Below are 25,825 nucleotides of genomic sequence, written 5' to 3' on the forward strand. Positions count from 1 at the left end.
TCTTGATCCCCTGCCATATCTTTCCATCCTATCCCAATTCACTATGGATTTATTCAGCCAGAGATCTTTTCCACATCTGGTTTATAATAATTCATGTTTTTATTAATTTTGAATGCTAGAAGAAAAAAAAAAAAAGCAGGGTATGAAACAATTATGTCTTCCTTCCCCTCTTCCTTCCTATCGCCTTTCTCATAAATTGGTCATTATAGCATTCCGTAAAACAGCCATCTCTGAACTGAGAGCTACAACATTTTTAACCTCGAGGTAGCTGCAAAATGAAGCACTTTGATAAATAACCTCAGTGCCAAGAGAAAGAGTGGAAAAGAATCCTTTTAGCACAGATTTAAGGAAGATTACAAACGGCAAAAAAACCCAATCATTTTAAAATAATGATTTGATAAAGCAAAGGTTGAAGGGATGAAGGAATTCTGCCTTTTTGAATGTTTTGCTTAAACAATGATTAAAGTAGAATGTGGACATTAACGAGGAGCCATATTTTCATTAAAATAATGATTCTACCATTTGTTAAATGAAAAAAATAAAGTCCTACATAGCTATTTAAAATAGATTAAAGGATTTTTTTTTTACCTCTACAAACAATGCCTTAAATCATTCTTTGCAAGAAAGTTTCATAATTTGCATGGAAATAACTTTTTTTTTTTTAAAAGAAAAATACCAAGTAATGAATGTCTGTTCCCAGGGAACTTGCACAGAATAATTCAAACTGAACTGAAAAAAATTAGTATAAAATAAGAAAAGGTAAGCCTTTTATAAAACAACTAATCAGGCATTTTTGAAAATTCCTACTTATTGGTGAAGTCAACAGCCTCAGAGTATGGTTGGGAGATAGTCAAACAGCACAACGTAATTAAATAAATAAAGTGTCAAGGTATGAGAATTGGGCAGATTACCAAATAGAGGGTCATGGTCCAATATATTAATAGGACCATGTTGTAAAATTTTATTAAGAACAGTCCTTGGATACCTTTGTCAACTGCATCCATTTGGTTGGCTTGATCAACTACAGCTTTACAGAATGCTGTGGCCTAGGAAAGAAATTTGTTCTGTGCAACACTTGTGTGAGGTACCAAGGAAGGAGCTTAGGGCGGTGGGTCTTTAGGGTGATGGAGGAGCCTACCTGATCAGTCTAAGTCAACAAGCATCTACCTTGTATCCTAGAGATTTGCTTCAACGTTATATCTATACCTACAAAGTACCAGGCCCCCTGCTGGATCCTGAGGAGGAAAAGATGACCAAGACATTGTCTGGAAGCGCTCCCAGGATGGGGGGCTGGTGGGATATGACCAAATACTTTAATACGAATGGAGTGTGGTATTAGAGGTGGATTCCCAGTGCTTTAGACACTGAGGTTAAGGAGAGGAACATTCTACCTGAGAGAGGAGGACAGGCAGCAGACAGAACATGGATTTTGGACTTTTGGTGGACCTTGGCTTCATTCTCCCACTTTCATCACCTTGCTATCTGGGCTGGGTGAGTTAGTGACCTCTCTAAGGTTCAGTTTCTTGAGTTGTAAACTGGGAATGCTATCACTGAATTCTCCAGTGTCGTAACTAGCTCATATGTTGCATCTATATGAAAAATACAGGAGAGACTCATTTCTAGTGGACACACCAATGGCAGAGGGCTTGGCTTGGCTCCAAGAATGAAATGTAGAATAAATGTTAGTCCCCACTCTTACCCTAAACCATCTGCTGGTGGTCCTGTGCCTCAAGGGTGAACTTTGATAAAGAACTTGGGCCCTTGACATTATCACTGAGTGACAGCCACATTAGCTGGATGTGCAGCTGTCACTCACATGCTAGCTCTTCTCTCTCATTCCCTATGCAAATTAGTAAGGGTATACAGGAGCATGGACATTTGAACGGTGCAACTTTTCAAGCAAGGAAGAACCACATGCAGCTGTTGTTTGTATTTTAGCAGGGAACCTGAGCAGTCCTGAAGAGGAGGCATTTGGGAGGGAGGGGACCACTGTGAGACACGAGGTAGGGTGACTAGCTGGGAGTCTAGTCAAACTGGTGAGAGGACAGGGTCTGAGCTAAGGTAGCAGATGTGCAGAACAGGGATTTCACATGGATGTAGGAAGAAGAATATATAGAACTTGAGATTGATAAGAAATCATGGGTGAGGGAGAGGAAAGTGTCATGGATAAGTTTAGGCCAACCAAGGGAACCCGCAATTAAGAGTATAAAACAAGTAAACTTCCAGAGGGACACAACAAGTTCTCTGTTATACACAGTGATTGGAGGCTCCAGTAGTCTCGAACATGGCACAGGGATTCCATTGATGGGCTGCTGCCAGACTTATAGATTTGGGGTTCACTGGAGTTAGCAGGAAAGTAGCATAAACAGATGGGATGTGTCAGAGAAGCACAAAAGAAAAAAAAACAGGGCCACAGCCAGAACTCACTGTCACTGTGAATTCTAGTCTTTAGGCACAATTTGCTGTTCTTACAAATCCGATACCAATTTCCACCTTCACCCCTGGCATTCCTTCTTCCTAGCTGGGCTCCTTCTTCCTCATTTTCACCCGTAATAGTGAATTCTAATTGGAGCGTAATTCATGGAAGTGAACATACCTGTCACTAAAGATACTTTCCAGAAAGCACTTGCTATCATTATTAATTAAACTATTGTATCTCTCCCCAGATATCTGACTGCATTAAACATATCCTAATTGCCTGCATTTATAAGTGCACACTTTTATACAAAAGGCATGCATTTGTAGGTACTTTCAGATCTTGTCATTTTGCCAGCAGCTTGGAATTTTTGTATCCTCCTTACTGGCACAGAACTGACTCCAAATCTAAAGTTTGATTGTATACAGAAGTGGTAGATAAATGCATATCAGACAAATGACAAAGCAGTTAATCAGAGACTAACAGAGAACAAGACATAGACTGGAAGAAATCTATGAAGATCCTATTTAGAAAGTAAGCTAAAAACAACAATTTTTATTATAGAAAATCCCAAACACATACAAAAATAAAGAGAATAATATAAGGAACCCTCAATACCATGCAGCTTAAGCAATTGGCATCCACGGCCAATCTTGTTTCATCTATATTCCTACTGCAAAGTGAGTTATTCTAAAGTGTTCCTTTAAACGGAAAAGGATTATAGAAGACAACTAATCTCAACCCAGAAAATTTGACATTTTCCCCAGCAAGTCCTTTCTGTTGCTTTGGTATTAGGAGTGCAAATGGTGCACATGTCTAGTTAACTGAAGTTTATTACTCCAAGTTTCTCTTTCTATAGGAAACAGCCATTTAAAAATGGAAACACCTAGGATTCCAAATGAAAGATTTTTAAAAAGATTATCTTTCAGAATTTGGTATGTAGCATATTTAGAATGACAAAAATATATATTTTTAAAATAACATGTTCTTAATCCAACCTAATGGCTGAGCTTTTCTCAATTTTTTTTTTAAAGAAAAAAAATTCCATGATTCTAATTATCTAAATATCCTCCATGTCACTGAGATTTGAAGTTTACTGTGTTACCCTATTCTTGGGCATTTTGCAACACTCACGATATCTGAATGACCATCTGTTCTGTGGAAGTGTGACTCATTAGTGGCTGTTTTCAGTAGCATATTGATGAATAAAAAGTTCTAATAATTTAATTAGAAAGAGTCAACCATAATTGCTGGGTAAGAGTGGAATATTGGTCATAAACTTTCTAGACCTTTGTCATGGCTTATTTCCCTAGAGTGTGGTATTACCTACGCCACCTCCATTAAAGTCACATATGAAAACAGGCTTAAGATAGCTATCAGGCAAAACTATATCACCTAGAAGATTTTAGCTTCAGTTCATTATGAATGTGATAAATTATTTGGTTTTGCCCCTTCTACAACTATTTGGAGAACTTTCTTATACTTATTTAATATATAGTATTTCATAAGTTTCTTACTCATTTCTATCCTCCAAATATATCTAAAAAGTATATTCATTTCTTAAAGAAACCTAATAGAGTGAAAAATTAATTGGAAGCATATGTTTTCAATCCCTGGAGGAGACTAAAACTCCACTATCTTCATAAGCTCTTGCTCAACATTGAGTCCCCTCTTCTGAACAAAAGCTTGGACAACACATTATGAAGTTTCTTTTGTAAGTAGCTGGAAGTACAGTTGATTCTATCCATTAATACGCCGTACTAAACAGACCATCATCACCTGACACATGCCAAATACTTGGTAGTAATACAAACATTTACAAGACAGTATTCAGTGAGAAAAGAAAGAGCAGAATAGCATTGACATGAAATGGAAAAAGCAAGTCAGCTGCTCTCTTGAGCAATGTTTCAGGCACTTCAAAGTGGGAGCTGCTGTAATGGGTGTATCCACCTATAACATCCTGAGTGCTCTGATTTCAGATGATAACCTGTAACTGGTTCCAATGCAATTAACAAATGCCAGGGTTCTTCATGGAGAAGAATATGCCAGACACATACAGATTATTTGCTGATACGCACTAAATCTCCAGTGTACAAACATTTGCTGTATGTTGAAATACGCACCATCATAATCGTCATCTATGTACCATTGCAAGGCAAAGTTAGACAAATGTGGGCATTTTGGAGATTTGATGTAGAATCACGTTATGTAATACTTTACTCCCTTTTGTAAGAAAAACAGGAATTCGAGAACTTAACTCATGTGAAATATTAAATATGTTGCTAAGAAAACTAGGGACATAAAGGACAGTGGACATGAAGTGTCAATTTCCTGGTCTTGATAATGTACTGTAGATATGTGAGCTGTCTCCCATTGAGGAAACCGGGTGACGGATGCATGAGACCTCTCTGTATGATTTTTCCAAGTTCTTATGGGAGCATTTCAAGGATTAATAATAGCCCACTACCTTTTAAGTTTAAACAACAATGGGGTTCAGAGAACCATTTTCCATCAAAGAGAGTGGTGTTTTAATGTAACAATAACCTCAAAGTCAGAAGTCACAGCTGTGTGTTTTGGCTGTGCTACTTAGGATGCATGTGACATGGGCAAGTGAGTCACTTAAATTCCAAGTTTGAGCTTTTTCATTTGTAAAATGGTGCTGTCGTGCAACTTATGATGAAAACAGAGTTTCTTTCCCCTTAATTAAGTACCAAAGCATCATAAGGCAAGACCCTGAAGACTGGACAAATTAGAAAAAAATTGCTACCAAGTATAATTCAGTAACCAGGGGCTCATTCATTATTACACAACTATACCGTAAGTCAGGTTACATTCCTCCAGTCTTTTAAGTATGAAGAGATAAGAACCTGATGCAATTGCTAAGGCAAGAGAGCTACTGCCATTCTCCAAGAGTTTCACTGTAAAAGGTAATCTGTTCTTTTAACTTCCACATTCCTGATACTGATAACTCACTTCCCTGATTTTCCTCAGGGGCGGGTGGGGGATATATTTAAATGCGCGACATCAAAAGAACAGCTTGCTTACCAACTTCATCCTGAATCTCCTCAGCCACTGCAGGCACGTTGTACAGCAGGGAGAGAGACTGATTCATGCGCTCATAAATCACACGGAGATGTGTCATAACCTGCACCAGAGGATGACAACTCCAGGTAAACAATGCCCGGGGTAGGAACAGTTATTTTTCTTACCACACACCACTTCCAATATAAATGACAAACACTGCTGGAATGTTTACCTCATAGGGCAACCTTATTTTTCTTGTTCTTTAACTTCTGAGCTCAGCTTCAAGACTTATCTTTAAACCGACCACTCTACTGTATATGCTTATAGCAGCCAATTAGAAAGACCCCCTCTGCCAACTCTCCTAACACTGAGGCTCCCTGAATAGTCCAGATGTACGACATATACTTCTTTGCAAATTTTCCAACAGAAAAGGAGATATTTCAATTTGACTGGATATTTCACGCTAAATATATTATTTTTAAAAATTCTTCCATTCAAGGAAATATGAAATTTTCAATTTCCTGTAGTAAGTCCCGGTTTTCAACCTTTGGGAACAGGGGAGTATAACACATGCTATTACAGCGCTTCATTTAGGCTCACATTAAATCTAAACATTGTGGTAGCAATGAAGTTTATGATTGCCTGCTCTAATTTAGTTGAATCGATTGTAAAGGTTTTAGTTCACATAACTTTCCTTTTCTTCATTTTTGTTGTCAAGAGTTTTAAATGGTTCCTTAAGAATCAATAGCAGTAGACGCTCAGAAAATGCCAAAGCACATACTGTTTGCACAGCAACCTTTAGAATTTACCAGGGAATTAGGAGATCTTGCCACTGAGCACACAACACGAGAGGTGCTCTTGAAATGCCTGGAATCCTGTCACCAGCCCAAGGAGCAAGAACACTGGCTTGTGAAAGCTGCAGATAGGTACGACATTCAGTGCTTACCTGGGACCGGATCTGGGCCGCTTTCTTGGGATCCACCATGCGCACGTGTTCAAAATGCTTTAGGGTGTGCTGTCTGTCTTTCTGTTCTGCACGGACATACTTCTTTAGCATGTTGAACACATGACGGGGCTGTGGGGGAGAAAATGAAAAAAAAAATGCTTTCAGGTTTGTGCAAAATATTGCTTATTCTATTGGCTTTGCATCCAAAGGTCCCACTCATTCATCCTGTGATGTGGAAGCAACATGAGTCATCTTTTTGCCATTTGCCTTTCTAAACATTTCTCCCACTTCTTTCTTCATGAGTAATTATTGAGATGGGGCACTCTTCATTTCTACAAGAGCACTGTGCATTTTCAACATATATGATGAACGTTCACCTTAACTAACATTTTCCTTTTAAGCAGGAGCATCTGCTACGGAAGAAAAACAGATTTTGGATCTGTCAGATTTAAGTTAGGTCCTTCTCTTCTCCCACCCAAATATACAGGGGCATATATGAGACTACATTTCTATATATACAGTCTGAAAACCAGAAGTAATATTGCACAAATATCCCATCATCAGTAATATATGATAGTACAATAATTGAAATGAGAGAAATAATAAGCAATTTAACCACTACTAATTTGTAGGCCAAGAAATGAGTGATAAGCGCTAAGAGACATTTTATTTCTCTAGGAGAAAGGCCATTACTGAACTGTATTTATTTTACTTTGAAATTTAATTAAGTCCTTTCTGAGCCATTGGATTCTTTCAGCAACAATTATGTTTCTTCTTAAGTGCTTCTATTTTTTTGTAATCGGCTCCATTTCATTTTTATTCCAGTTTTACATGAAAAAATCCATCCTAATTTTTTTAAAAAAGAACAAAGGCTCCTTTGTCTTCAGCAATTCCATTGCTGTATGCATTTTACTATGTGATTTTGTAAAATGATTTCCAAAGATATACATTATCTTCTTCACTAAAACAAAAAAAAAACAAACCCAGCTATCAAATTCACGTTAGGAATACAATTTTGGCCATTTGGGCAAACCTAGCTATTACTAATCTATGTGAGAGGGGCACCTTGAAAACAAGTTGCAAGACATGAAATTTATTCCCAGAGATGGGGTGTGTGGTGGTAGTGCTGGCGCGACAGAGAGTTACAGTGCTTTTGTCGTGTTATCCATGTTCTATGGGAGGTGCCTCTCTTTCCCCTTTTGCTTAGTTAGCTGAGGTGCCATCTCCCTGTCATCCCAGGCAGAATTTGGTGCCCATTTTCTGTGCTCCCATGAAAAGCTGTGCAAATCCCCATTAATTTATGTAACACAACTTATTAAATTTTCTATGTTTCCGACTTCCCACTTTAATGTGAGATCTGTAAGACCATATCTGGTCTTACTCTTTCTCTTTATTGGGGACCCCAGTCACACAGTGCCTGGCCCTAAGAGGGTGCTCTGTGCTTGCTTAATGAATCCTGCCAGAGGCCATGTTCCCATACTCAAGAAAACAAGTACACACGCTAAAAATAAAATAAACCTGCCCTCATCTGCCTTCCTTATGTTTTTTTCCTAGAAGAAATGTACTTCCCCATAATTCCAAGAAAGGCAGACACCACAGCTTGAAACACAGCTTTTTGCAACCTGTCATTAAAACTCTCATTTGAACAGTGAAATCTGGTTGAATCTACAAATCAGAGAATGACCTTTTAAATCTTTCAAGAAAGAAAGTAGTAAAAGAGATAATAATCGATAAGCTATATCTATTCATATTTAAAAGATGATAGGTTTATACAAGCTAGTTTTAAAAAAAGAACATTTTAAAACACCAGAGATTGAAGGCTGACTATTGTTGATTGTGAAGGATATTATACATGCAGGACTGTGAGATCAGGATATTACATACCCTTGACGCTTGCTCGTTATTAAGCACCAAGGCCTAAGAAATCCTTTTAGTTCTAATTACCATTATACCTCCAAGGATGCAGACAGAAAAGGTTTCAGCTAAGTGCATTTATCCACGATGTTCGTGCCGGCCCTGCACTGATGCAGCTGACTGGCTTTATGTACTTTCCTACTTGCTCTATTTCATTTTTCTCTCTTGAAAGGATTTATTGTTTTGAAGAAAATGGAATTTTTTTTTCCGTTAAAGGGTTCAAATAAGAAAAAAAACACTTCAATTAAAAACTTAAGAATCCATTTTCATTGTGACATTTTTCTCTTTTTCAGTCAGTCACCTATGAATGTTCCTTTAAGGCATTTTGTCCTCAAAGGACTGTCACCAACAAGCGCAGTGCACTAGGATGCAGTGCTCTGCGCTGGCCTTGGCATTACTGTTGTCAGCTAAATTTCAGTTTAGAGAATGCCGAAGTCATTTCTGATAACTAACATCTGGGTCTCCCCCTTTCCTTCCACTGTCGCCACAAACAGCATACGTTCCCGCTTGCTAATTATTAACGTTAACATCCATTTGTAAAGAAATATGAAAGCCACAAATTTCCCATCTGTGCAATTTAGATAGCAGTATCTTTTAGAGTGTTTGAGGATTAAAAATGTCCTGTGTTAGTTACCCAGCACAATGCGTATTCCATTGCAGGTACTCGGCACACATGTATTTCTTCCACCTAGTCCTCACCTCCACCTCCCTCACCCCTTTCTTTCCTCTAAGCAGTAAGAGTTCAATGTGCGCTGACTGCTTACATGGGACAGTGTTTTAAATCTTTAAATCTCAGTGAATGAGACAGGGTTTTAAAACTTTATGCATGGTAACTTAACACATCTTCATCTCTGACACAGGACACAGGTACAGGGGCTCTCTCCATCTTACAGATGAGGCATGAGGCATGAAGGTTGAGGCTACACAGGCTACATCGCTGGCCCATGGTCACAGAGCTAGTCAGGGTTAAGCAAGAGCAGGCTAGCCCAGCTGCCGGGCTCCAGAGCTGCTTCTCGCAATTACTAAGTGATCCTGTCTTTCCAGGAGGATCTAAAATGGACCACACTAAAGACCAGTTCTACATACAAAGCGACTTACATAGTTGAAAACAAAGAAATAACTGAACGGTTAGAAAAGAGAGTACGTTCCAGGAGTCCTTGCCTGAATTTTTAGTTCCTATAAGCTCAGGTCATAGTCTTTTGGGGCACGTTAATATCAGCTCTTTTCATTGTGCAGAAGATTCTGATTTAACTTGTTCAGTCTCTCAATTACTAGCCCAGGTTTTTGGCATTCCGTTATTCTTTAGCTAACTCATAGAATTATTTGGCCAATTATTAAACTAATGTGGAAGGAGGGGAAATAGCAAGATAGGAACGTCCTCTGTCTATCTGGACAGAGGATTAGGATTACTGGAAAATGATTCAAGGTATAGTCAAAAGTTAGGCTTTTGTGACATTTATGGATTCTAGTGCTAAATTCATCCTTACCTTCTATTAAAGTGGATAATGAAATGATGAATGTGTTCACATGTTTTCAATTGCTGATCTCATTTAATACCACAATACGGCTTCAAAATATATTCAGAAATATATTCCTAACTTACCCTGAAAATCCCTAGAGCTTGATAATGACACAGCAGCACACCAGGCTCTCCCCAGGCTTCAGCTCCTCCAGAGACGATGAACCCTGGGAGCCCACAGTAAGCTCTGACCTCATCATTGTTTATGTGAGCCAGATACACACTGTGTGTGCACCTATATAAACACAATCCTCGTTCCTTCCTAAGGCCTATTTGACAAACAAAACCTGAGGACATCAAGATAATTCAGGATATCCCTCAATAAATGAATTACAGGGTTCTGCTTGGCTGATCTGGCCATGTAAACACATTTCTAGGAATCATGCTCACAAATGAAAAAACAATCAGATTAGCTCCTACGTTGGAGAGTAGGCAGATAAATCATACCAGATAAAATGGTTGTTGTCTGTGCACCCCAGAAACAAACACTATTTTTAGTTAAGAAAGAAAAACAGATAACATTTCTCTGTATTTTCACATTTCCATTTACTTTGGGTTAAAAAAAAAAAAAAGAGCCCTCCTTTTGGAATATGATTCATACATGTTTCATTCAAATAAAGAAATAATTACCCTTACAACTTTTAGCCAAAATATAAATCTTCAAGGCTTAACATCAGCTATTTGTAGAGCTATATCATGTATCTCAGAATAACAAGGTCTCTTGATTGTCTAGGGAAGTTTATTTTATTATGCTAGGACAAAGATGAATTTCTTAAAATTTTAATTAAAAGCACAGAAACATTCTTACAGAAGTGGTAGAAAAAAAATACCTGTTATCTCTATAGAAACATATTCTCTTAAAGTAACTGCTAATATAATTGTTACAATATTCACATTTAAAGTGGGTTATTCATATAATTATAAAAATGTAAGAAGTCAGTGGCTTATGACAGAGATATTAATTGGTAGAGTTTAAGAAACTTTTAACCTGCATGGACATAATTTTAGTCACAAGATTTTAAATCTTCTGTAATTAGTAAATAATTTTTCTAGTAAATTCCTCCTATCTCAGAGTTAAGAAATATTCTACATTAATACTACAATCTGGTTATATTGGCATTGGATGGCTAATCTTATTAAAATTTACAGCAAAGAATAGAGAAAATAGATGGAAAAGATCTGTCCCAGGGAGACTAATTATATGCAATCCTTTTTATTGTCACTACTGTTTTTGAAAATGTTTAGCCCATAGTTACACAGTATCTGTAACTGATGTGGCACGTTTCAATTTGTACCAAATTTACTTCATAATCACACTGCTTTTTAAAAAATCATTGAAAAATAAATTCTTAAAGGATTAAGAATAGACATTACTATTAATAAAATAGATTAGCCATGACCTACAATGAGAAGAAAGAGAAACAGAAAATTTACATTTTGAGGCATTAACCATTTTCACTTCTAGGAACAAAACAAAAGCATTACATATTTCTACCTGCTAGCATGGTTCCTGGCACAATTTGGCTGCTAATAAATGTTTCTTAATTAAATTAATGAATAACCTAGAGGTAAATATAATTTCAGAAGTAGGTCCAGAAGTATAGAATACCTTTCATGGTATCCAAGTGGCAAATAAGCATCTCTCTACTTAGAAGAGTAGCATTTCCAATTTTCATGGAAATGCTGATATAATATTACAAACCCACTTTTTTTTATCTAACCAGTGTGCTGGTGTCCTTTAAATAAGTTGTTTTTAACTGGGAACTCTTCCTAGAAAATACTTAATGGACCCGACAATGTATATTAATACAAACTAGTCTCAACCAGAAGATTCAGTTCTTTAATTTCAAAAGATCTCATATATTGTCTTCTCATATTTTGATATGTTTTGTTTTAACTGCCCCACTTCTCAGATGTCTTTTTCACTTGGTTCTTTTATATAGTCCCTCATAGTTGGCATTACTGGGAGTTGGGATCAATCACATATGTTTGCCTGATGACAGCCAGGACAATTCAATGCCAATCACATCTGAATACATAGCTTATTATCAGACAGTTCACACTGGAGGTATATTAAAACGTGATTATTCAGCTCTGTTGTCCCACTCTGTAGCTTTATGCTTGATCTAGAAATCTGGCATCTTATCACAATAGACATTTGTGCCTTGTACCATTTCCTGATGGAAGGGAGTGAACTGTCAAGAGCTTTTAAAAGCCCTGGGCGTAATCCTGCCAAGAAGAAGGAAGTAAATGACTCACTCTATGAGATGCACCCTAACCTTTCCAGGTCACAAGGGACTTATTCAGAAAACCCTCTCCTGGAGCATTAAATTGCACCCTAGTGGTTTCCAAACTGTGACTGGAGAAGTTAATCACCTAACAAGAATAAAGCAATTCTCTCCTGCTTTCACAGATAGGTTCAGGGCCATTATTTTCAGTTTTATACCTTAGATTTCAAGAAATCTTGAGCATATAATACAAAATGTACAAAATCTCTGCGTGCAGGTTTAAAATCACACTTAAGGAAGTTAAACTTCTCTCTGCTTGACAAGGTCTTTGTTGAGTTTATTTTTCCGCCTTTGCCCTCAAAATGTCAAATGTACTCTCACTGTTGCAAGAAAAATCTGAAAATAATAGTAATAATATTTGGGGAGTTGCCGTGGGAACCTCTGGATCACAATCTTTTTTGTCTTTAAAGGTAAGAGTTGAGTTAAATTTTTAAAGTCCACTGCAAAATTTATCCACCTTCCTTTTTTTTTTTTTTTCATAAAAGCAGACAAACGATTTCTGTAGTTTAAAATAAGAATAAGAGGGCAAATGACAATTCTATGCCAAGCTGAAGACAGAAGTCTTGATGAAGCAGCAGAGAAAATGGCAGTAGATTCTCACACCCCTCCCCATTTGGTGTTTCTCAAGTTTCAATAATATGGACACATTAGATGAAAAGATACTGGATAACTAATTAATTCACTTAGTTTACGTTGCCAGAGTGAAACCTCTGCACATGGCTAAGAAGTTACACCCAACGTCCCCTCTCAGATATCCAGTTTACTGCTTTGGCTCTGATTTTTGTGCTATAACAGGACACAGCAGCACTCAGAACGTCATCTCTCATCTGTCCCCTCCTTCACATGGAAGCAGATCACTTCCTAATTGGGACCCATCACCAAAGCTTTCATGTATCTTCCCCTAACAATCTTTCTTCTCTTGGGGATGAAAGACATTTTCCTACTTCACAATTTTGTCTCAACCTTCAGTTAATCCTTTTGCTTTTCAAATTATGGCTAACAAAAGCTGGAACAACGTTAATTACAAAAAGAGTAGAAAAATCAACCTCAATTTGTAGAGGAAGTAGGAAGAAGCTCTTTATTTAGTTACTTTTTCCTAGTTATAGGTTATACAGATGGCAAACTTGGGAATTAAAGACAGGTGTTTACACTATGTAATACAAAAGGTAGAAAATAAGAGTGGTTTTAATCCTGTCTCTCACCAATAGGTGACCTTTTGTCAAATCTTGCATTTGACAAAAAAAAAAAAAAATCATAATTTTTTCCCAGGATATTTTGCTAGTTCTCAGGAATGATTTATTTTGGTTACATAGACCACAGTTATAAATCAGTGAACACAGCATATAGAACTGAAATTTAGCACCAGACCAACCCTGTGATTTATGCTTTCAGACACACTTTAGCATACAATGGATATAGCTAAAATCTTCTGACCTGTGAGCACAAAAGGGCTAGAAATTGTTTGGACTTGTACGTATTCAAGTCTTGTTAAGCAGTAAAACATGCTGAAGCTCTTAACGATGAACAGGATTATTAATGCAACCCAGAAGGCAAATCTCAGAGAGTTGCAGAGAAATTGTAAACAAAAGATGTTTTAAATGAACGCAGACCCTTGAAAAGATTTGTCAAATGGTCTGATCATCCAACACATGCCAACTGTGACATATTCTTGACTTCTTGAGATTTATAGCAATCTGCTTTAATTCTGCATGTTCATACTTAAACTTTGGCATTCTTGCTTCATTGATCCTCTAACTGTGTAAAATGTTCAAAGATAAGCACATTTGTATTTCTTTTAATTTTACCCTCTCCTCCTTTCACACCTAGCTAGTGTTTTGACCTACCAGAAATTCCATGGGTTTTTGTTAATTTAAAAACATTTATATAAGAAAATTGAAGATAATGCTTCTTAAGATCCATATCGCCTTGTATCTTTAATCTGGGATCCATGATTAAGCTTCACAAAATGAATGAATCCCTTGAAATATATGTGAAATCATGTGTGTGTGTGCTTGTGTCACACGTTTCTAGGGTGAGGATCCCTTGCTGCCCATCTGGTCTTCAGGGCAAATATCATTAATGCCAGGTAGGTGAATAATTACTAGATCTTTAGATAATGTGCCATGTACTTGTTCACAAAACTAAATATTTCTATTTTCATAATAGGTTTTCATTTTCAAGGATGAAATGCAAATAGGTATTCACATATAAATATGTATGTTTACAGGAAGAAAGCATAGCATCTTGGTGCTATAGTTTTTAACAGCATCTGATGAAAATCTATTTGCATTTTGAAGGCAGTGACTGAGTGAGGCTCTGCTGTTGAGGGAATCTGGGTGATGAATACAGTCTCAGAGGCACAGGATAGCTTTCAGGCTAATGCCCTTCCAACATACTTCTTAATTTTCTGTTTAACTTAATTAAAACCAGAAAACACTAGTGTCTCTGGTTACATACGTCCCGTTGGTCTGTAGCAAGATCTGTCTATTGAGCTTGGTAAACATTCAAAGGGAAGGAGTTAATACTGAGAGGCTTTACTGAAATAGCATGCACACCACTCAGCATAGTTTATAGGATTTGGTTCAATAAATGCTAATTCTCTCATTTTTCTTACCACCCACTGTTTGTTACTGAGTTTGCAATGAAAAGCTTGTCTCAAGTTAACCAGCCCCCTTGGGCTCACCGATTCATACAAATCCCAACTAAAAATAAATGAATGGTGACTGAATAAATAAGAAATGCATAAGGTATAGGAGTAATTATTGACTTTCTAAAAGATGATTTTTAACCTACCAGTCTTGTAACGTTTACGCACATTCTGATTAGCTTTACAAAATTTTGACTATATTCAAAACTTGCTGGTAGAATGCCTTAAACATGGAAGTATTCATTACTCCACAAATTAAGAACTTACCAAATAATTCTTAACTCATTTATCATCTATTACATTGAGGTACAGATGGCCCACGTTTACCTTGTAGATGTATGTTATATACATACATTTTATAAAATGCTTGATATTTGCTTTGTGACCAAAAGGAATGAGTAGAAAATGACAGGTTGTGGGGAGAAGGATGATCAGTAAAAACTAAGAGCACTGCAATTTATTTTTTGCTTTAGGAAACTTATAGTTACACCAACTCTCATATTGGCCAAAGACTGACTTAATTGGAATCAGCATCCCATTGTGACTAAATATTGATTAGCTGGAACCTCCCCATGGCATCACCTGCTACAAAGCACCCATTAATTACTGTCCTTTTTGTCTCTAATGATTGCTGCTTCTCATTGAACATTTATTGCCCTGTCACTAGAATTCACCAAAAAGCACTGAGCAAAATCTCCATTTAGCAACAAAACCCTGCTCCTTAATGAAGAGTCTCACAACATTCATGTTCTACCACAGGATTCTATAAAGTTTTTAGGGATCTCAAGAAAATGTAACGTTTGGCTCAAATACTCAGAAATGAGAAAAGAAAGGATGCTGGTGTTATAGAAACTGCCAAAAAATTTTTACTCAAATAGAGAGTCTGAGTGTGAAGCAGTGAACACAAGCATGAAATAGAATTTAGTATGGATAAGATGGCTGCAATTGAGAGACACCAGAAAAGTGGAAACAACACAACTGACACAAACACACCGATGTACATGAAAACGTTTCCTAACTCTCACTTCCACTTAGAAAATGCTTAAAAGTAGGTGAAGTCAGGAAAATAACTATGATACCGTCTACTGGAAGATTTACATTAAGTATCTATAAAAACATCAAAAATCTTGGAATTACAAAGAAAGGTTTGGTTATCTTTTAAAAAGTTCAATTCTTACTAATTAGAGGCTGCTTGGTTTTCCCAGACCTAGGCTTACAATAGAAAGTTTATTTAAAAAAAAAAAAAATTCAGTCAGGTGAAGTGGCTCATGCCTGTAATCCTACCACTCTGGGAGGCCGAGGCGGGCAGATTGTTTGAGCTCAGAAGTTCAAGACCAGCCTGAGCAAAAGTGAGACCTTGTCTCTACTAAAAAAATAGAAAGAAATTATGTGGACAACTAAAAATATACATATAGAAAAAAAATTAGCTGGGCATGGTGGTGCATGCCTGTAGTCCCAGCTACCAGGAGGCTGAGGCAGAAGGATTGCTTGCGCCCAGGAGTTTGAGGTTGCTGTGAGCTAGGCTGATGCCACCGTACTCTAGCCTGGGCAACAGAGTGAGACTCTATCTCAAAAAAAAAAAAAAATCCCTATCCAGTCTTTAGTTTAACTGTACAGGTGCCCATATCAAGTCTAATTTCTCTTTAGATTACAGAGAATGTTCAACAGTCAGAAAATAGCATCATCTTCTCCACATCTGTGAAGAAGCAGTACCCTAACTGTTGTAAGACAGAAGGCTCAGACAGGATTTAGCTCCTATTTCATGAAGCTATGAGTAGCCTGCGTATGAGCCCCAAGAAAGCAAGAAGCAGGACGCACAGGACTGTAGAACTGGTTACTGAATGATGAGTTTGGCTTTAAGTAGCACTTAAGTTTGGTAGCTCAGAGGCCTCCAAAGGCAATGGAAGTTAAACATCTGCGATGCAACTTTGGAGAGGAATCTAACTTTTCTGGGGGGAAATAAAGTGTAAGTTCTTGATTTTCCAAGGGGTTGGTCCTTAGAAGAGTAACTAGGTCTCAACAGAGTAAGAGGTTATCCTGAATGCAAAGACACAGCTTTGCTCTATTTTTTTTTTTTTTTTTTTGGTCTGGAAAGAATGAAACTGTTTTAGGCCAGGCACAGTGGCTCATACCCGTAATTCCTAGCACTTTGGGAGGCTGACACAGCAGGATTGCTTGAGGCCAGAAGTTCAAGACTAGCTTGGGCAACACGGGCAACATAGCGAGACCCTGTTTCTACAAAAAATAGAAAAATTAGCTGAGCATGGTGGTGCATGCCTGTAGTCTCAGCTACTGGGACTCTAGCCTGGGCAATAGAGCGAGACCCTGTCTCAGAAAAAAAAAAAAAAAGAAAGAAAAAAGAAACAATTATTTTAAATATATATGATTCTAAAAATGAAGCAAATAGTGCATTTTTAGGTTGGTCATTCAGTATATCAGTGAATAGGTACATAATTAAACAGGAAATTTGGAACATAAAGTATACATAGACATAGGTACTTACAAAATGAAATACATAGTAGAACAGGAATTCTAGCTGCACAAGAACATCATTTCATAATAGTTCCAAGTTTATATTTAAAAATATGAATAAAAGTATCAATTAAACCTGAGCTTCAAAAAGATTGAAAATAATCCATGTTGTTTGAAAATCCCACATTTGCAAGTCTGGGAATAAATGATAGAGTTTGGTAAGAGTTAAAGAGATAATAATTCTAAAAGGGATAACATCTATAGAATCTATGGGAAAATACTTTCACTAATTTATTTAGTTACGTTGAAATAACATGTACTGAATACAGTATTTTGTATTTTTTAGCCACTGTGTTAAGGATGAGGGAAATCTTAGAAATATTTATGTATGGCTCCAAAGATGTGGCCTTCCTCAGACAATCATTGGCAAGGTCTTGATTTTTATCTGTCAAGAGCAATGTATAAAAGTCTTCAAGAAGGAATTTAAAATTTTCTTGACCTTTCCAAGGTGCAAAAGTAAGTGCCATGTCAAACCATACATTAAAATTTAAATGAACACTCAAAGATGGTAACTTAACAAAAATGGCAGGTAATGCCCCAAGATTTCAGGCCTGTGACTACCCAGCTCCCCTTTTTTATTATGAAGAAGAGATTTATGCATTTCTGAGGTACGAATTTAACAGGAATCCTTAGATCAATCAATAGCAATCTGATTTTTTTAAAACAGTAAAATAGTTTTTCCTAATCCAGTTTTTTATGTCAAATAAAAATGCTAATTCCGTATGAAGTGAACATCAGGCTCACAACAAGAACTATTAAGATCAATCTAAAATTATCCCCTCAAAAGAATGCTGGAGTGGCTAAACAAACAAACAAAAAATAGTAAAACTGTCCCCGTTGATAAAATCTGAACCTCTGGCAAACATTCTTCTTGCCAGCGCCTTTCCTGGGACGGCTGATGAGACTAAACTGAAAGAGTTTAAACGTGCGTTTGTTAAGGACGCCACTCAGTCCTTATTTTTAGCCCTATCAGCGACCATTTAGCAAAGATCCGGCTTCAGAGATTTGGACTTTCCACTGGACCACTTCACATCGTGTGTGCTATTAAGGCTCTGGTCTCAGCACCCAGCCCCTGCCCTGCTCTGGCGAATGGTTCCCACACCTCCTCCCCTGAAAGTGAGCTCCTCCAAAAAAGAGAGGAACCAAGGAACTCTTGATCTGCAGAGAGACACAAACAGAATTTTACCGAGTCGTGCCTTGCTAGGCCAGAGATTATTTTGCCAATAGAAAATGAAAACGCTAATGTGAATATTCTTTTTCAAAAGCTCTTTGTTCAGAGAGGAAGTCTGGTTTCGGGAGAAGGCACTGCAGTGGGCGGTGGTGATTCATGGCTCTGCCCTGCTCCTTACCAGTGGTGTCACCCTGAACCAGCCACTCCATCTCCGGAGACTGCAGTGAGGTCATGGACAGAACAGGGTCAATACTATCTACCACCTGGAACAACGCCAGGAGCTCTTCCAGGGCTCCTCATGGCTTTCAGTGCACTACAACTTTACGCACAGAAAGAAAAATTAAAATGGTGAAGAAAACCAGTGCAAATGGCATTTTGGTTTAGTTAAAGAAAATACACAAAGAATTCTATTTCCAGCCAAGATTGAGAAAAAGGAACGGGATTTATTCTCCCATCTGAAAGAACCAACAAATGGACAAAACATATGGAACCATGTTTTGGCAAGGTATCAGACACCAGGTGAAGGACGGTGATCTCTGAGAAAGGGGAACACATGGGGTCCTGCAGCTGCCGAACCTACTGCCCTACGTTTCCAGGCCACGGCTCAAGAAGGGGGAAGCCAGGCAGAGCCGGGAGGACTCCCAGAGTCACGGACATGAAGTGAGAGCCTGGAGAGGACAAGGTGGCTAAAATTCACAGCACAGAGTATGGGTGAGGAGGAACGTGCTCTGAAGGACAATCTAGGGTGATCCTTGAGAATGGGGCTGAGTGATGATCAGCCCACGCATGTGACAGAAACAGAGACCACGGGAAAAAATCAGCCAAGAGCATCAGAGGTAACAGTGCCAGAAGTTCACAGAGAAATGAAATAGTACTTGTTTCTACCAGACAGATGGGAAAACCTAACATTCACGGTTGATTACTCAGAAGGGTCTGGCCTCACTAGTGGGGAATACTTAGCTATAGGCAGGTAACTGCTCCAATCCCGCCTAACAAATCTAAAAAAAGCAAAATCCAAAATGATCAAACTATTTCCAACTAACTTAACGACTCTCCAGAACAAAGCTCAAGAATATTACAAAAACACCAAGCACTCAGCAAAGTAAAAATCAGTGTCTAACATCTAATTCAAAATTACAAGGCATGAAATGATGCAATAAACCAGTCCAAATTGGCTCCAAGTTGACTGACATGGCATAATTAGCAAAAATGGATATTTAAACAGTTTTTGTAACTATACTCCACAGGTTCAAAAATTAATATGGAAGATATTAGGAAGGGGAAAAAAGGGAAAGAGGGACTTTCTAGATGTTCTAGAAAATGATAGAATGTGAGATGACGAGATGAAACATGGCCTGACAGAACTAAGGGCAGACTAGACTATACTGTGGCCATCACAATTAAATTGCTCAAAACTAGTGATAAAGGCAAAACTGCAAAAACAGTCAGATTTAAAATAAGACATTATTTGCAGAGACATAAAGATAAAGACAGCAGATTTCCTGTTGTATACAATGCAAATAAGCAGACAATGGAGCATCATCTTTAAAGTAGTGGAAGAAAAATCCTCAATCTAGAATTCTATACCCAGCAAAACAAAACAAAACAAACAAACAACAACAACAAAAAAACACAAAAATCCAAAAAAAAAACCAAACAAAACAACAAAACTCTAAAAACCAAAGGTGAAATAAAGACATTTTCAGACCTACCCAAGCAAAAGAATTCACCACCAACCTACACACAATCCAAGACATTTCAAAGCACGTCTTTCAGGCAGAATAAAAATACCAGTTAGATCTGCACAAAGGATTAATAGTACTAGAAATGGTAACTACATAGGTAAACGTATGTGTTATTTTTTTCTTATTATTTAAAAACTCTTCAAAAGATTACTATTTAAAGAAAATCAGTAACAGTATAGTATAGAAAAAGTATGACAACAGCTCAAAGAGTAAGAGGAAAAATGGAAGTACTCTACTATAACGTTCTTATACTACTTATGAAGTAGTAAAATATTATTTGAACTGGTATAATATCATTGGGATAAGTTAAAAATGTTTTCTATAAACCTAAATTCAATGACTAAAATAACAAATAGAATTTACAGCCAACAAAGGAGACAAAAGAGAAATCATGAAAAAAATTCAATTAATTCCCCTGCCCCCAGAAAAGGAAAAGAAACGAAGAACAGATTGGACAAGTAGAAAACAAATAGCAAGATGATAGATTGAGATATAATCGCATTAATAACCTCATTTAATGTGCATCGTCTTCCAATTAAAACACAAGACCCAACTATATGCTCTCTATAAGAAATACACTTCAAATATAAAGACAGTTTTAAATAAGAGTAAAGGGATGGAAAAATACACTATTCTAACATTAATCAAAAGAAAGGTGGAGTAGATTTATTAATATTAGGCAGAGTAGATTTCACAGCAAAACATATTCCTAGGGACAAAAAGGTCATTTCATGAGAAGGGGCTCAAAGAGGGCATAACAACCCTGAACATTTACACACCTAAAAACAAAGCCTCAAAAGACACAAAGCAAAACTGATAGCATTGCTAGGAGAAACACGTCAGTTCACAATTACAGGCAGAGCTTTCAATATCCCTTGCTCAGTGATGGATAGAACAAGTAGACATAAAGTACATATATGCTCAGAACATTCCTTATCTTCAAAATAAACTCTCCCACCGAGTGTCAGTGAAGAAACCTATGCCTGCACCACTTGGTAAGGCTTTCTGGGCAATGATCACTGAAAGCCACCAATAAGCTTTGTCACTGCTGACGTCAAGATGAACGAGCCCCCCCCACCGAGAATATGGCCACTGTTCTGAACCAGAAATTTGAGTTCCAGTTCCTACCAGTCCACCAAAAGTTCTTACAACTCAAACTCAGCCAAGGCTCGACTTCCCTTAATCTCTTTTACGTAACTTAATGGGATGAGGGGACTGAGCTAGGTTACTTCTAAGACCCTTTGCTGCGGACTGAATGTTTGCGTCCCCTCCCCGCCAATTCCTATGTTGAAACCTAACCCACCACGTGATGGTAGTAGAGGTGGAGCCTTTGGGAAGTGATTACATCAGGAGGGCAGAACCCTCATGAATGGGCTTCTTATCCTTATAAAGAGGCCCCAGAGAGCTGCCTTGCTCTGTCCACCATAGGAGAACACAGCAAAAGACTCTGTAAAAAGGGTCTGTGAACCAGGAAACAGGCCCTCACCAGACACCAAATCTGCCAGTGCCTTATCGGACTTCTCAGCCTCCGGCACATGGGGAATAAATTTCTTTTGCTCACAAGCCACCCTCTCCATGGTATTCTGTCATAGTAGCCCGAAGGGACTAAGACATCCTCCCAGCTTTTGTGTTTTGCATTTCAATTATAGCATCAGTGCTACTTCCTCGGGAATATTAAGTCGGGTCTCTCAATGTGAGTCCCCGGGAAGCCCGACTGCTCTGTGGAGAAGTGCTGCTGTCTATTGTGCTGAGACAACCTGTGAAGGCAGATGCCCTGTGACCCCTTGACCTTCAAGATGGAAGGGACAAGAGGTTGAACCTGGGAATAATGGGGCTCCTGGCATTTCTCGTAATTTCTTTTGCATGGCTTCCACTCCCCAGGGCCCCAGTCCTACTGCCTGTGCTGTGACGTGAAGCGAGGCGAGACCTACCCGAGGAGGAACGGCCTGCAGGGCGGTGATGTAGTTCTCCAGGGCCAGGCGGCGGCGGTCATTGAGCATGGCTTCCACTCGGGCCATGTGCGTCTCCACCAGCTGCTGTCTCTCGTTGGCTGCTTCCTGTTCCAGAGATTCCACTTTCTCCTGGAAATGCTGCCGTCAGAAACACACACGCCTATCAGGACTGCACCAGCAGGATGGAACAGCAAGTTTAGGTCTTTTGGAAGGGACATCCTTTTCCATCTTTTTCAAGTGATAAAAACTCTTCTAAAGGTTGCATAGTCATCCCAACATCTTGACTAATTCTGCACGTTTTATAGTTAACTTCGCTTTCCTGCCCTCCCCACTCTCTAACAGACCTAATTTCTCACTGGAAATCAGTATTTTAGAGGGTCTGTGAAGACTGAGTTTACCAATGATAATGCTAGATAAATTTATGTACTCTTGAAATGCTCATATTATATATACTTTTAAAAATTCGTCTCTTACTGAAAGTACTTTGAAAGTAATTGGACCATGATGACCTCTCTGTTAAATTAAGGTAATGTTGAGACTGGTTTCAGTCAAAAATTCAAATTCTCATATAATTTTTTTGCCAGGGAAAGAAGGACCAGAAGTTTATGGCAACTGAAGAGATATATTATTAATAAAAAGTAGACTGTAAGTAGCAATGTGAGTTTTATGGCACTGAACCACAACTTGAAATGACTGGGAGCAAACAAAAGGCAGGGCTGAATCGACTCAATTACTAGCAGTAATTAAGAATAGGCCACATTCAGGGGAATATGAACAATCACGCAGGAGGTGGCAGCAGACCTGCAGTCACTTGATAAACAGCTGCTCTATGTCCTGCTCGGTAGGGAGCAGGTTCAGGTTTTACCTGGATAACTGCCTTCTTATCAGCTTTAGGCAAGTTCTTTGCTTGACGTTCTGCCTCTTCCCATTCTCTCATCACCTATAAAATAAAAACACATTTGAATTTAAAATCTTCAGCTTTTCCTTTACATACAGATTTAACTGGGTGGATTATTGTATTTTTCTTCTAGTTTTGTCATTTTACACGTTAGAAAATGTATTACATACTCATTCCTATCTGAATAATATTTGACCTCCTACGAGGATATAAATAATTTATCATAGCACCATATTAAACATAAATGTTCACATTTATTGCAGGAATATCATCTTTAGAAACAAGACTGGTCTCCTCCCCCCACCTCCCAAGAAGTGGATGAAAGTCATTTTATTTTATGTGAACAAATACCAACTATTCATAAAAGACACATGCTAACTGAACAAGGTCTTCCACTGTTAAACTGAACACAGAGTAAATTTTAGTCTCTTATGAAAGCAAGTTAAAACATTTAAACTGTTTATTTTTAATATAGGGCAAAAGGCAAATATGACATTTTACATGTATGTATCATGAATACAATGCCAAAAAGAGTACATAATGGGGGATGGGAAAGAAGGCTTCTGTTGTCACAGATTCTAAACTAGCCCCTTAAAGAATCAATGGGAATCAGGGCCTTCTGAGTCATGAATAGCAAGAATCCCTCCAGAATTTCTGAGAAAAATACACATTATAATATTCTGAATGTAGCAAAAAGTATTTTTGACAAGTAACATTTCGTAACTAGGTGCTATGGTTTGAATATGTCCCCTAAAAAGCATGTGTTGGAAACTTAATCCCCAATGCAACACTGTTGAGAAGTAAGGACTTTAAGAGCTGACGGATTAATATTATTATTGAGAAAATGCGTTCATTATTGTGAAGAGTGGATTGTTATATAATAAAAGAGATTTTGGCCCTCTCCTCGCCCTTCTGACTTCCTCCATGGATGGCACAGCACCAAGGCCTTCACCAGATGTTGGCGCCATGCTCTTGGACTTCCCAGACTCAAGAACTGCAAGCCAAGTAACTGTTTTTCTTTATAAATTACCCAGCCTATGGTAGTCTGTTACAGCAACACAAAACTAAGACACCAGGTGTATCTGTTTTGTTGGAAAATGATGCTACCTGCTTTCAGCACTAATGTTCACCTGGATTTCCCTGAGAAAAGTCCACTCATTGATCTGAATGCAAAAAGTAAAAGTCTGCACCTGTGTACGTTGTTGAATGAAAATGCTATTAACTTCTTACCACCTATGGTTGCCTTTTCCTTTTCAACTACACAACCTGCTGTCAAGTAGAGTTTGTTTAAGTGCAACTCAAACCTGAACTAGGTAAAATGAAGAAAGAAGGATTAAGGAAGCAAAATACTGGCCTGCTGCCAGATGTGTATTTGCATACATTGTGTACTTCTGAGGCGTGACAAAACTTGATTACTGCACTATAAGAGCCTGTTATTTATAAGTATTTATCCCTAAGGAATTAATTTTTCTGAAATCTTTCAAGACGGCAAGGAAAAAAGGCTTGGAATAAATAACTATGGATAGAAAACTTCTATGAGACATCAAATTACCACGTACGGGCTGAGCATGGTGGCTCATGCCTGTAATCCTAGCAACTCAGGAGGCTGAGGCGGGAGGATTGCTTGATGCCAGGAGTTCAAGACCAGCCTGGGCAACACAGTGAGACCCTATCTCTACACAAATTTTTAAAAATTAGCTCAGCTCGGTGGCTTGCACCTGTAGCCTCAGTTACTTAGGGGGCTGAGGTGGGAGGATCGCTTGAGCCCAGAAATTCAAGGCTGCAGTGAGCTATGATTGCGCCACTGCACTCCAGCCTGGGGAACAGAGTGAGACCTTGTCTAAAAACATAATAATTAAAAATGGAATAAAACATCACCATGTGGGTTTCTAATTAGCTATTTTATTGTCCATTAGCATTAATTCTTTGTACAAGATAACAAGACTAGCTTCCCTTTGTTTTAATGAAATTATGGAGAAAATAGGATAGAATACATATTCCATTACACTTGAAGAACATATCAAAAATAACTTCAAGGTTCGCAGCAAAACTGGGACACTCTGCTGTGATGAACAATAACAGTATACATGAGAAAAGAAACATACTGTCCCAGTTGCTTTGGTGCCTCTATGAAGTTAATAAAGGGCACCTGTGGGCAAGGGGATATTGAGGACTATCTTCACTTTATAGATGAGATAAGCCTTGCAATAAAAATATTTCAATTTCCTGCTTCGAGAATGTTCACAGTGGCGGTACTCTACCAAGAATTCTTCAGGCAAGGCATCTCAAAATTAGTTTGAGATAGAGGCCGATGTTTTATTGGAATGTGAAAAACTGAGTTTCCCCATTACATTTACATTTTTACCGTCTCACCTTGTACAATCAGAACCTGAACTTTTATCTTTGAGCTGGAAAATTTGTGGAATAATTAAAGAGATATACTTAGCAAATGAGTTGAAAATAAGCATTACTATAGAAATGAACTCAAATTCTGATTTTTAGAGCAATTCAACAATCTCCTACACCCCCACAATTAAACAAATCACTTATACTGTCCCCTCAAGACTACTTACTGTAAATGAATACACACTGTAGGCTGAACATCCCCCCAGTAATAACAGGTAACATTACTGTTGGCCCTGTCTATGTGCTTTACAATCTGTCTCATTTAACTGATTCCTCACAACAGCCTGTGAGACTGATTAGGCATGGCCATTTCCACTCTATGGGCCAGGTTAGGGCACCTGCTCAAGGGTATGCAGGTAACAAATAA

The 25,825-nt window shown here is 38.0% G+C and overlaps 1 protein-coding gene across 1 annotated transcript in view; it reads right to left on the bottom strand.

Annotated features, from left to right (window-relative positions):
• LOC123630660 (amyloid beta precursor protein) overlaps positions 1 to 25,825 on the bottom strand; it is a 245,622-nt gene that overhangs the window by 52,143 nt on the left and 167,654 nt on the right. The window contains 4 exon segments of the mRNA XM_045540498.1: positions 5,462 to 5,561; positions 6,387 to 6,515; positions 22,134 to 22,292; positions 23,020 to 23,094. Coding sequence (XP_045396454.1) covers positions 5,462 to 5,561; positions 6,387 to 6,515; positions 22,134 to 22,292; positions 23,020 to 23,094 — 463 coding nt within the window.

This window comes from Lemur catta, chromosome 1 (genome assembly GCF_020740605.2).
Source record: "Lemur catta isolate mLemCat1 chromosome 1, mLemCat1.pri, whole genome shotgun sequence".
NCBI classification, from domain to species: domain Eukaryota; kingdom Metazoa; phylum Chordata; class Mammalia; order Primates; family Lemuridae; genus Lemur; species Lemur catta.